At 30.7% G+C, this 13,755-nt stretch overlaps 1 protein-coding gene across 1 annotated transcript in view; it reads left to right on the top strand.

The window, feature by feature from the left end:
• Nucleotides 1-12,173, top strand: part of SLCO1C1 (solute carrier organic anion transporter family member 1C1) — a 109,878-nt gene extending 97,705 nt beyond the window's left edge. The window contains exons 12-15 of the mRNA XM_051961389.1: nucleotides 884-1,068; nucleotides 2,218-2,282; nucleotides 10,627-10,744; nucleotides 11,300-12,173. Coding sequence (XP_051817349.1) covers nucleotides 884-1,068; nucleotides 2,218-2,282; nucleotides 10,627-10,744; nucleotides 11,300-11,522 — 591 coding nt within the window. The 3' untranslated portion in view covers nucleotides 11,523-12,173. The remainder of the gene's footprint in view (nucleotides 1-883; nucleotides 1,069-2,217; nucleotides 2,283-10,626; nucleotides 10,745-11,299) is intronic.
• The last annotated feature ends 1,582 nt before the right edge of the window (nucleotides 12,174-13,755 follow it).

The raw sequence follows: 13,755 nt of genomic DNA, 5'->3' as shown, positions 1-13,755 counted from the left end.
TTTCCTGTTAATAAACTCTTATAAACAGTAGGGTTGTAGCAAAGACTAAGATCTTCTTGTGTCCCACTTCTGAGGATTCTTTTCAATTCCACTCAAATGTCTGGTCTTATCTCTTTAAACAATCAAAATTGTCCCATTTATAAAGGTGCAATATTTTCTATATGAGTCAATCAATAAATATTTATTAAATGCTATTATATGCCAAGCACCATACTAAAATCATGGAATATGAAAAGAGGCAAAAGATAAGCCCTACCTTAATACATAAGATAGGAAGGGAAGAGAGATGATAGTTGCAAAAACAATCAAAGTCTTTGCTCAGAACCTATGCTATTCCATATATTAGAAAGCCATACAGGGATTTTTTTGGTAAAAATCTTTTAATTTTTTAATTTGTAATTTGTAAAAGTCTTTTAATTTTTTTTTTGGTTGTTTTTGTTTGTTTGTTTTTGCTGAGGCAATTGGGGTTAAGTGACTTACTCAAGGTCACACAATATTAGGAAGTGTTAAATGTCTGATACCAGATTTGAACTAGATCCTCTGATTTCAGGGCTGGTATTCTATCCACTGTTCCATCTAACTGGCCCAAGACAAAGTCTTTTATCCAAATTTCAGCATTCCTGTTCTTACAGGGAGTAGGGCTTAATAGACCAATGATCTACTGTTTCAAAGTGAACAAATTTAGTTCTATTTTTGTGTTTACTCATTAAAATTCTTCTAGATTTATCATTTGCATTGTGTATTTATGTGTGTATACAGATATGAAACAAAGAGAAAAGTATTTGTCCACCCCCAAAAGCTACATATGTACAGTAGGTTTTAAAATTAAACATTACTTTTTCTTTTTATATAACTTACTAAAGCTTTTATTGTTCTGTTCCAGATATTTTACAATTGCACATGTGTAGGAGTTACAGAGTCTAAATCAGGAAATTCCTCAGGAATGGTGGGCAGATGTGAAAAAGACGATGAATGTTCAAAAATGTTTCTATATTTCCTGATAATATCAGTCATCACTTCCTATACTTTATCTGTAGGTGGCATACCCGGTTATATATTGCTTCTGAGGTGAATACAAATACTTATTTTTAATATAAAATTTGATATAATGCTACAGAGATGAGAGATCTCATATCAGCTGCTAACATGTAGGATTATTAGCACAATATAAGTAAAATTGGACCAATATTAATGTGATGAATGTATGATTTTTACTGAACACAGGCTAGAAATAATAATAAATATGTTCCAACCAACTTGGAGTACAAATATTATTTTCTTTTCTTTTATTTCTTTAGTAATAATTGATAAGGCATGTTTTATATTTTAAAAAAAACCTCAAAATGATAGGGATAATGAGTGGACCTGTCATTTCATTGGTATAGGGAAATACTAGGTCAAGAAATTCCCATTACTAATGCAAGTTGTCATCTTCTCTACAATGTATGATTTTAGACACTTCAAGCACAGATAGATTGTCTTACTCAGGGTCACATAATCAATACTGTAGAAATAAAGTACTGGAATAGAGTAAGGAATAGCTGAACTTTAATATGACCTCAAACACTTCATTGTGACTTTATCAAATCCTTAAATACCTATATGTTTTAGTTTCCTTATTCATAAAATGGAAATAATCATATGTAGAACTAACAACTTAAAAATTTGCAACTCTTTGGGATACTGATGATTATATCCTTCAAAATACAGATTAACTCACAATTTAAATTTCCAGTCCCTTTAGTTCCCTACAGATAACCTTAACAACAATTATGAGGCAATATTAGTCTTTTCAGCATCATACAACAATACTGCATAATAAGGCACAAAGATTATTGCTGATTCTTAATTTTGTCTTTTGCTCACAAAGATAACAAGATAGTAGTTTCTAAAATATTGTTGTTAATTTATAAGAAATTATTATTTATTGCTTTTTAAATGGAATTATCTATTTCAAAACTCTTTAAATGATATGCAGTGATAATATGTGGAAATTAAACATTTTTTCTTGCATAAACCTATATAGGCTTACTTGAATATAACAATATGTGAAAATTTGAATCACAAAATATACTGATATTATTTGATGTTTATTAAATGAGTAATTGCATTTCATATAAATATGTGGTAGTTTATTTTTACATAGCAATTTTTATTAATAGCTATTTCTTAAGAGTAACCTTATATTTTTATTAACCATGCTTTTATTATTTTTAGGTCTATTAAACCACACTTCAAGTCTTTTGCCTTGGGAATCTACACTTTAGCAATACGCGTCTTTGGTAAGTATAACTTGTACTTCATTTTATTTATTTTTAAATATAATTTTATTTTTCCCCATTACATTTAAAATTGTATCATTCATTTTTACAAGAATATGTTCAAAAATTGTTTCTCTTCTCTCCCTTCCCCTCTTCCAAAGGTGGTAGACTATATTTTATTCACATGCTATCATGCAAAACATAACACCACATCATTCAAAGTTGTAAAAGAAGAAATAGATCAAGAGGGAAAAAAATGCAAAAGATTAAAGTGAAAAAAATTGTGCTTTGATCTGCACTCTGAGTCCATAAATTCTTTATCTGCTTATGGATAAATTTTCCTTCTTGAATGCTTTGTACTTGTCTTAAATTGTGTGGCTGAGAAAGAGCTGAGTCAATCATAGATGACCACCATACAACGTGGCTGATACTATGTGCAATGTTTTTCTAGTTCTCCTCATTTCACTACAATAGTTCAAGCAACTCTTTGCAGGTTTTTCTGAAATCTTCCTGTTCATCACTTCTTTTTGCATAAGAGTATTCCATTACATTTATATACCACAACTTATTTAGCTATTCTCCATTATTTGGGAAAAGGGTACTATAAATATTTTTGGCAAATTTAGTTCCTTTTATATCTTTTATGATCTCTTGATATATAGATCTTGGTATATATATATATATATATATATATAGATATATAGATAGATAGATAGATAGAAATAGTGGTATTTCTGGTTCAAAGAGTACACAGAATTTAGTTACTCTTTTGGCATAGTTTCAAATTAGTCACATCTCCAACAGTGCATTAGTGTCCCAATTTCCCTTTAGCTTCTGCAACATTTATCATTTTCCTTTTTTCAGATTGGCCAATCTGGTAAGTGTGCAGTGGTATATTGGAGTTGTTTTAATTTAATATTTTTAAATTATTTAGACCTAACTGTATTTATGTGAAAAAGATTTTGTAGCTGTGTTCATATAGTTTTTAGCTTGTTGTGGTAAGTAGAGTGTTTTACACTATTTAGTTATTTTAAATGGAATTTCTGATTCTATCTCTTGTTGATCGGCTTTGGAGGTCCTACAAGGAAATACTGAAGATTTATGTATGTCTCTCTTATATCCTGCAAGTTGTTAATTACTTCAAGTAATTTTTTAGTTGATATGCAAAGCATGATAGTTTTGCTTCCTCATTGCCTATTCTAATTCTACTTTTTTTCCCCTTAATTCTAAACATTTATAGTGCTACATTAATTAATAGTGGTGATAATGGGCATCCCTGATCTTATTGGGATAGCTTCTAGCTTATCTCTATAACACATAATCCGTGCTGATGGTTTTAAATATACACTGTTTATCATTTTAAGGAACACACTCTCCATTATTCTACTCTAGTGTTTTTAATAGGAATGGATATTGTATTTTGCCAAAAGTTTTTTTCAAAATTTATTGAAATAATCATACAATTTTTGTAGGTTTTCTTATTGATATAGTTAGTTATGTTGCTAGATTTCCTAATAATGATTCAACTTTGCATTCTTGGTATAAATCACACTGGGACACATTATATAATCCTCATAATGTATTGCTGTAATCATTTTCTTAGTATTTTGTTCAAAATTTTTGCATCCATATTCATAAGGAAAATTGGTCTATAAGTCTCTCTTTTTTAGCTCTTGCTAGTTTAGGTATCAGCACCATATTTGTAACATAAAAGTAGTTTATTCAAGCTTTTTCTTTGCCTACTTTCTCAAGTAGTTCATATAATATTGAAATTAATTTTTCTTTAAAGGTTTGGTAGAATTCACTTATGAGTCCATCTGGCTCTGAGAATTTTCCCTAGGGAATTCATTAGTTGATTATACAAATTCTTTTTGTAGCATGGAATTATTTAGTCATTCTATTTCCTAATCTGTTAATCAAGGTAATTTATTTTTCTGAAATATTCATTGATTTCACTCAGATTATCAGATCTGTCAGCATTTAATTGGGCAAATTATTTCCTGGTTATAGCTTTAATTTCTTCTTCACTGATAGCTATTTCACCCATTTCATTTTTGATACTGGATATTTCATTTTCTTTTTTTTTTATTAGATTAATCAATGGCTTATATTTCTTTTTTTGCATGAAAACAGTTCCTAGATTTGTTTATTAGCTTAATTGATTCTGTTGGTTTTTTTCCCTTTCAATCTTATTAATCTCATTTTTAGTTTTCAAAATTTCCAATTTTGTGGTTAACTGGAAATTTTTTTTTCAAATTTTCTTAGTTGCATTTCTCATTCATTGGTCTGTTCTTCTTCCATTTTGTTAATGTAAGAATTTAGAGAAATGCATTTTCTCCTAAATATTTCTTTGATTGCATGTCATAAATTTAAGGATGTTATCTCATCTCTGTCATTCTATTTAATAAAAATATTGATTTCTATGTTTTATTATTTGACACACTTGTTCTTTAGCATTAAATTATTTAATTTCCAATTAATTTTTAATCTATCAGTCCATTGCCCTTTCTTGATTGTAATTTTTATTGCACATCCTGATCTGAAAAGATTACATTTAATATTTCTGCCTTTTTACATTTTATTTCAAGATTTTTATGTGTTGTTACATGGTCTATTTTTATGTAGGTGCCATATACTGCTGAGAAAAAAGGTATATTCTTTTTTTTTTTCATTCCCATTCAGTTTTTTTTCAAAGTTCTGTCATATTTAACTTTTATAATACTCTATTTACCTCCTTACTTTCTTCTTGTTTATCTTTGTTTGGATTTATCAAGTTCTGAGATAAGACAGTTGATATTCCTCACTAGTATAATTCTGTTGTTGTTGTTGTTGTTGTTGTTTTTTGTAACTCATTTAGCTCATTTTAGAATTTGGATGCTGTACAACTTACCATATATATGTTTAGTATTAATATTATTTCATTGTTTTTGACACCCTTTAATAAGATGTAGTTGCTTTCCTTATTTCATTTAATTAGGTCTATTTTTCCTTTTTTTTTTTTTTCTTTTTGTGACATCAGGATTACTACTCCTTTTGTTGAAGCATGCTAGATTCTGCTCTAGCTCATTACCTTGATTCTGTGTGCTTCTCTCTACTTTTAAATGTATTGCTTGTAAACAACATATTGTAGGATTCTGTTTTTTAATCCATTTTGTTGTCCCCTTTTGTTTTGTGGGAGAATTCATCCTATTCACATTCATCATTATAATTATTATTTGGGTATTTTCCTCCATCCTTCTCCTCTTCCTGTTTGGCCTTTCCCTCTTTTTCTTCTTTCATATTTACCAGTGGGCTCTTGTTTACTATCTCCCCTCATCTGCCCTTTTTTCTATTAGTCCTCATCTCTCTCTTTACATAATCTCCTCCCTACTACTTCCTCTTCAAGTAAAATAGATTTCTATATTCAACTGATTGTGTATATTATTCCCTCTTTGAGCCAATACAGATGAGAGTAAGATACAGATGATGCTCATCACCCACCTTTACATCTTCCCCTCCATTGTAACTAGTGACTCATACCTTTTCATATGAAATAATTTATATTGTTCTACCTCTCCTTTCCTTCTGCATCCAGTGTACTCATGTTTCTCATCCTTTAAATATTTACTTCATTCCCTAAAATTCCTCTAATAACAGTACCCTCAGTCTATGTATATGCCATCTAATTATGCTATGTGATATAACTATTAAGAATTATAAGCATCATCTTCCTGTACAGATGTAAAAAATTCAGCTATATTGTATCCCTTATGTATTCTGTTCCACTTTTACATGTTTTTTGCTGCCCTTGAATCTTGATGTTGGAGATCAATTTTGGGGGTTAGTTTTGATCTTATGAAAGCTTAAAATCCTTCTTTTTTATTGAATGACCATTTTTTCCTTTGAAGTGTTATACTTAATTTCATTGAGTAGTGATCCTTCACTCTAGTTCCTTTGTTATCTATAATATCATGTTTCATGATCTCAGGTTCTTTAATATTGTTGTTGCCAGATCTATATAAACCTGATTGTAGCTAACCAATATTTGAACTCTTTGGCAACTTGTATTATTTTTCCTATGACTTGACAATTCTGGATTTTGGCTATTATGTTCCTTGGAATTTTTCTTTTGGTTTTTCTTTCCTGAGGTGATCAATGGATTCAGTGGATATTTTGAATGCCTATTTTGCCCTCTGATTCCAGGACACCAAGACAGTCTACCTTGATCATTTTAAGGAAGATACTATCCAATACTGCAACATATTTAACATATATAGGACTACTTGCCATCGTGGGGGGAGGGGTGGAGGGAGGGAGGGGAAAAAACGAAACATAAACGAGTGCAAGGGATAATGTTGTAAAAAATTACCCTGGCATGGATTCTGTCAATACAAAGTTATTATTAAATAAAATAAAATTTAAAAAAAAAAAATAAAAAACTCCATAAAAAAGATATCATGAATTATCATGACAGTTTTCTTGACATTGTATTTCTGGAATTAGCTGTCAAGATTTTACTAAAGTTTCCTGGTGGTGTTAACTTCCAAAAAAAAAAAAAAAAAAAAAGGAAGATACTATCCAGATCCTCCTTTTGATTATGACTTTCAGGTATCTTAGTGATTCTGATATTGTCTCTCCTAGGTCTATTTTCCAGGTCAGTTTGTTTATTTGTCTTCCCCAAGAAATTATTTTAAAATTTCTTTCATTTTTTTTTATTCTGCAGAATTTGTTTATTTGATTCATGATGTCTGATTAGCTTCTACTTGCCCAATTCTAACTTTTAAAGTATTATTTTCCTCAGTCTTTATATTTCTTTTCTACTTGGCTAACTGTACTTTTTAAGAGTTGCTTTCTTCAGTAGATTTTTGTATCTCCTTTTCCATTTTGTCAATTCTACTTTATAAGCAGTTTTCCAAGCTATTGTATCTTTCTTCATAATTATCTTTCATCACTCTCATTCCCCCCCAATCTTTCTCCAATTTCTCTTATATGATATTTAAGTTTTATTTTGAGCTCAATTATGAGTGTTTTCTGGGTTTGAGATTTTTGAGGTTTTTGCCCATAACTATTTTGACATTGTTGTTATCTTCTGACATCTTCAGGTATTTTCTATAATCAGATTTTTTTTTTGTTATTTTTTGCTCTTCCTCTTCTTCTCTTCCTGGTCTTCCTCCTCCTTTTCAGCTCTTTTTTTTCCTCCCTCCTTCTCCTCTTCCTCCTCCTCTTCCTCCTCCTCCTTCTTCTCCTCCTTCTTCTCCTTCTTCTTTTCCTTCTTCTTCTTCTTCTCCTTCTCCTTCTCCTTCTCCTTCTCCTTCTCCTTCTCCTTCTCCTTCTCCTTCTCCTCCTCCTTCTCCTCTCCTTCTCCTTCTCTTCTCCTTCTCCTCCTCCTCCTCCTCTCCTCCTCCTCCTCCTCCTCCTCCTCCTCCTTCTCCTCCTCCTCCTCCTCCTCCTCCTCCTCCTCCTCTCCTCCTCCTCCTTCTTCTCCTTCTTCTTCTTCTTCTTCTTCTTCTTCTTCTTCTTCTTCTTCTTCTTCTTCTTTTCTTTCTCTCTCATCTGTATTCTTTCTTTTAAAATTGAAGTCCAAGAATACAAACCATTCTCAAATTGATAAATTCTCATAGATATGAACATACAAGTTTCAGATTAAGAAATTAAAATCATTTGTAGTCATATGAAAAAATGCTCTAAATTATTATTGCTCAGAGAAATGCAAATTAAGACAACAACTCTAAGGTAACACCACATACCTTTAAGATTAACTAAGATGATAGGAAAAGATAATGGTGAATGTTGGAAGGGATGTGGGAAAACTGGGACACTAATACATTGTTGGTGGAATTGTGAACTGATCCAATCATTCTGGAGAGCAATTTGAAACTATGCTCAAAGAACTATCAAACTGTGCACATCCTTTGTTTCATCTCTATTATGTCTGTATCCCAAAGAAATAATACAAAAAAGAAAAGGACCCACATGTGCAAAAATATTTGTAACAGTCATTTTTGTGCTGGCAAGGAACTAGAAACTGAGTGGATGCACATCAGTTGGAGAATGGTAGAACAAGTTATGGTATATCAATGTTGTAGAATATTATTGTTCTATAAGAAATGATCAGCAGGATGATTTCAGAAAAGTTGGAAGGATTTACATGACATGATGCTAAATGAAGTGTGTGGAAACCAAGAGAACTTTGTACACAGCAACAACAAAATTATGGGACAATCAACTCTGACGGATGTAGCTCTTTTCAACAGTGAGGTGATTCAGGCCAATTTCAATAGATTTGTGAGGGAGATAGTTATCTGTATCCAGAAAGAGGACTGTTGAGACTAAATGTGGATCACAACATAGTATTTCACCATTTTTGTTGTTTGTTTGCTTTTAATTTTTTTCATTTTTTTTCTTTTAGATCTGATTTTTCTTGTGTAGCATGATAATTATGGAAATATGCATAGAAGAACTGCACAAGTTTAACATATATTGAATACTTGTTATCTAAGAGAGAGAGTAGAAGAAAGGAAGGAAGAAAAAAAATTTGAAACATAAGGTTTTGTAAGGATGAATGTTGAAAATTACGCATATGTTTTCAAAATAAAAAACTATTACTTAAAAAATCATAGCAAATTTGAGGTCTGTTTCCTGTATGGAAAGGGTACTATTAATAACTTAGGTTTCTGGTGCCAGTGATACATGTCATAGCTGTTATTCTGGTGATGGATGAATGTTTTCCTGAGGCTCATATGGACACTAGTATCTGGTTCTATGTGAGGGCATGCAGTGAGCAGTAGATGCTGCTGCTGTAGTCTATAGGGGTCTAGTAGTTTATGTGTTGCTGAGCTAGATTCCTAGACACCATCGAGTCTGATGTGTCCTGAGGCCATGTGTCAACATAGAGCTACATATTGGCAAAGTCTACACTCAGGACTCTGGATGATGTCTAATTGCCTGTGGCTATGCCTAATCACTTGAGGATTTCCAGGAGCTGGAATCTGCAGGCTCTCCTGGTTTTACCAAGGTGTTGACATTGGTCTACTCCACCACCCTGGGGTTCAGGATCTTCTAATGATTTGATTAGGTGGCACTCATTGCTGGCTTGCAGAAGAGCTTCCTGTTTCAAATTGTATAGCCATCCCCATCCAAGTGAGAGGAACACCTGAGTATCCTTCAAATTTCCGGGATACAAGATTATTGTCTCTTTCCTGCTTCCCCTACTCCATGATATGTCTTGAGGTGCTATTTTATGGGTGCTTAGAGTTGAACGTTGGATGATTACAGAGCAATTCACTGCTTGCTCCATCATTTTGGCTCCTGGAAATAGAATCTTTGTAGTACATAAAAAAAAAAAAAAGAATGTAAATATGTTTTTAAAATATTTTGCTACAATTGACTTTTGTGTATGTAAATGAGAAAAGCAATATGTAAATTGGTCTTTTTATTTACTGACGTTTTCTTCCAAGCTTACCTAATCACATTGCTGTCCTATATATACCTTTTCTTTCCTTTCTCCCGCTGGAATTAGAAACCTTTACCAATCAACTCCATTGTTTGTGGAGGCAGTGAGTTAGTCTCCTGTTCTATAGCCCCATTCACCCTTCTTATAATTTTTTAGACTAAAGTGACTTTACATGATCATGATATCCCATTGTATGTTTTCTGCCTATATCCTTACTTCTTTGTAACTTTAGTATTTACCACTGTACTGGGCAGTTAATAAATACTTTGTTCATCTATTCATTTGTTGCAAGCTGTCTTGCAAAATTGTCATACAGAACTAGTTCAGTGACCACAATGAAAATTGACTCAGAACTTACACAATATTTATATTAAGCTGTCATATATGTAGATTAAAGACAAATCTTGGCATATAATAGTTATAGCTATAAATATTAAAAAATTAACAAATGTTAGAGAGAAACTAAAGATAAGTAATTAGGATTGATTCTGCATGAGAGTATAAACAACCATCTACTTAAATTTTAGATATTTGAGGGAAGAAAATAGTGTCTCCCTGAATCATCTGATCAATTGCTTCAAATTCCATATCACAGTTTAAAATTCAAAAATGACTTAAACTGTTCTTCAAATGTTTCAAAAATAATCCAAACAGCTAGATGGTATAATAGATAGTGTGCTGAACATGAAGGCATAAAATTTGTATGTAAATGTGGCATCAGATAATTATTTACTTTATAACCTTGAGTGAGTCACAATCTCTCTGCCTTATTTCCCTCATCTATAAGATATAATAATGGATATAATAATAACACCTACTTAATAATACTTATAACATAATAATGGCTATAATAATACCACCTACCCAGGTTTGTTGTAAAGATAAGATGAAATAATGTTTATATTTTAATTTGTCATATATTTTTCTTTACAGCAGGAATCCCAGCTCCAATATACTTCGGATTGTTGATAGACACAACATGTCTTAAATGGGGAAGTAAAAGATGTGGATATCGAGGAGCCTGCAGATTATATGACTCTTATGGTTTTAGGTACTAATCTTATTGAATTAATGCTTTTTAATAATATGGTTACTAATTTGCAATCATTTTATGTGGCAAGTTATTCTATGATTTTGGGCAGATTATGTGACATCTGTTGTTTCATTTATAAGGCATAGAATGGAGTTTCCATGTTCAGGAATGGATTAACCTCATAAATAGAAGTGACACACTCTTGGTTTATTCTTTGAGTCATCTTTAGTCCATTGATAATTTTGATTTTCATTATGATTGCTTAGAGCAGCTTTAATAAAAAATTAATTTGAGTCCACCCTTAAGAAAATAATTTACAATATTAATTATTTAATAAACAACTTATGTGAGAAGTATTTTACCAGCTAAATATTTGGGAAATAGTAACTGAAGATAACACTACCAGAAGATCACTGTATTAGTAAAGTTAATTTCCTAGTCTACTTCCAAAGCTTTACAAACATATAATTTATATTATTAATTGGAAATAAGAATTACAATGCTAGATTAATTACCCCTATTTCAGATTAAGTAGTTGAGATAAAATAATAAAAATTATTTTTTTTCTTCTAGATACATATATCTGGGCTTAACTGTATTACTGGGCACCATATCTATTTTCCTAAGCATTGCAATGCTTTTTGTTTTAAAGAGAAAGTCTGTTTCTAATACTGAAAACCTTACAAACGATAATGAAGCCACACTGGAATCTACAAGTAGTAAGAAAGAACATCATACTAATAATGATTATATTTCTGAGACTCCCTATTGGCCTGGCAAAGAAACACAGCTTTAGAAAGAAGTAAATTCCTTGAGGCAAAAGACTATTGCATTTTTGCATCTATATCTATAATAATTAACACAGGTATGCATAGGTATGTAATAAATATTTGATGATGGAATAATGTCAATTTGGAGATAGTGTTTTTCAACATTCAAGGCTGATTCATGATATGTGTAACTCTCTTCATGTCAACATTTTTTTATGTATAATTATAAATGTAAATATTGATTTAGATATTTTTTGATACCAAATATAATAAAATGAATCTTTAGAAATTCTGATGAGGAAGTGAAAAAGAAAACTTTTTCTTCTTAAAAGAAACCATGAAACTTTACACATCAATTCTTACCTTGAGCCATTTATGCTTTCTGAATTTGGTTTTGTGCCTAACCAAAATTGATTAATTTCCAAAAGAACCTTTATTTTAAAATAATATTGTCTAATTTTAACTTGTTAAGTGTTTCATTAAGCTTTCCTTGCACATAACCCTAAAAAATATATATATATTTTGAAATTAAATTGAATTGAAATTTGATAAACAACTTGCTTTTTAAAATTGAAATACACTTTTGAGATAACAGATAAAGAATTTCTTGCTAGTGACTACTTCAATTCAACAAACTATGATAAAACTTTTGAATTGTATTCCATTTGAAATTTTTAAAATTGATATGTCAATATCTGTTGTGAAAATTTATTATTCACTATCATGCTGTTAATATGCAAATACCTTTTTCATGAATCATTTAAAAATTATTCATTTTAATAAATATTTCAACATGTTTTAAAATAAAAATGTTAACAGAATGTTTACAAGTAATTGTCATATATTTTTTATAATTTATTAAAAATGTTCCTAAGTATTCTTTCCATTTATTTCTTTATCTTCTCATTACTGTCACCAAAGCTTCTGCTATAGGCATGAAAAGACACAAGTCTATTAAATATAATACTAAGAAAACAATTTTCATTGGAAGATGGAAACCTATAATTTATTATTTCTATGATATATTTCCTTCTATTGAGATATAGTTGGGCTTTGAAACTATATGAAGTGTTATTTTGTCTTTTTCTTTTTATATAATAATGATTAATACTATTCTGAGAGGTAATTATTTCTATTCAGATGCTAAAAGTATGAAACAAAAAAACAAAACATTATATAATATCAGAGTTCTAAAAGTTTAAAAATCATTCTAGTCTTCTCTATATATTTCTCCCTCCATCTATTTGTCTGTGTCCTGTTTGTCTCTTTGTGTCTCTCTGTGTCTCTGTGTCTCCCTATCTCTCTGTCTGTCTCTGTCTCTTTCTCTGTTCTCTTTGTTTCTCTCTGTCTCATTCTCTCTGTCTCTCTCTTACACAGACACACACAGACACACAGACACACAGACACACACACACACACACACACACACACACATGCACACACATTCTGTACCTATAATCCATTTCTCCCCTTCCATTCAAGTATCTTTATGCACAAGTCTGAGAAGTAGACAGTATTTTAAAGTTATGTCATGGAAAATATCAAAAATAAAATGACCTTCCTACTAAAGTAGACAGATTATTTATATAATTTTTAAATTTAAATTTTATTTTATTTTCAGATCCATATTCCTCTCTCCTCCATTGAAAAGAAAAACAAACTCCCAAACCAAACAAATTAAAAATCAACAATAGCAATAATAATGAAAAGATAACTAAGCAACTGTCCATCATTTAAGAAATGGTAAAGAAATTATAGCAATGATGGAATTTTTAAGTTACTTATTTCTGAGTGTGACCTCCCTTATTTGGGATTTTCTTTGCAAAGATATTAAAGTAGCATATGATTATTTCAATAGATGCAGAAAAAGCTTTTGATGAAATCCAATACACATTCCTATTAAAAACACTAGAGAGTATAAGAATAAATGGACTTTTCTTTAAAATTATCAGTAGCACCTATTTAAAACCATCAGCAATCATATGCAATAGGGACAAACTAGAACCATTCCCAATAAGACCAGGGTTGAAATAAGTTTGCCCACTATCACAATCACTATTCATTATTATATTAGAAGTATTAGCTTTGGCTATAAGAGAAGAAAAAGTAATGAAAGGAATTAGAATAGGTAATGAGAAAACCAAATTATTATTCTTTGCAGATGATATAATAGTATACTTAGAGAAGCCTAGAGAATCAATTAAAAAACTGCTAGAAATAATTAACAACTTTAGCAAAGTTGCAAAAAAAAATCCACAT

This window comes from Antechinus flavipes, chromosome 5, assembly GCF_016432865.1.
Source record: "Antechinus flavipes isolate AdamAnt ecotype Samford, QLD, Australia chromosome 5, AdamAnt_v2, whole genome shotgun sequence".
Classification (NCBI taxonomy): Eukaryota; Metazoa; Chordata; class Mammalia; order Dasyuromorphia; family Dasyuridae; genus Antechinus; species Antechinus flavipes.
Note: the sequence above shows the minus strand (reverse complement) of the source record. Positions and strands in the feature narration are given on the sequence as shown.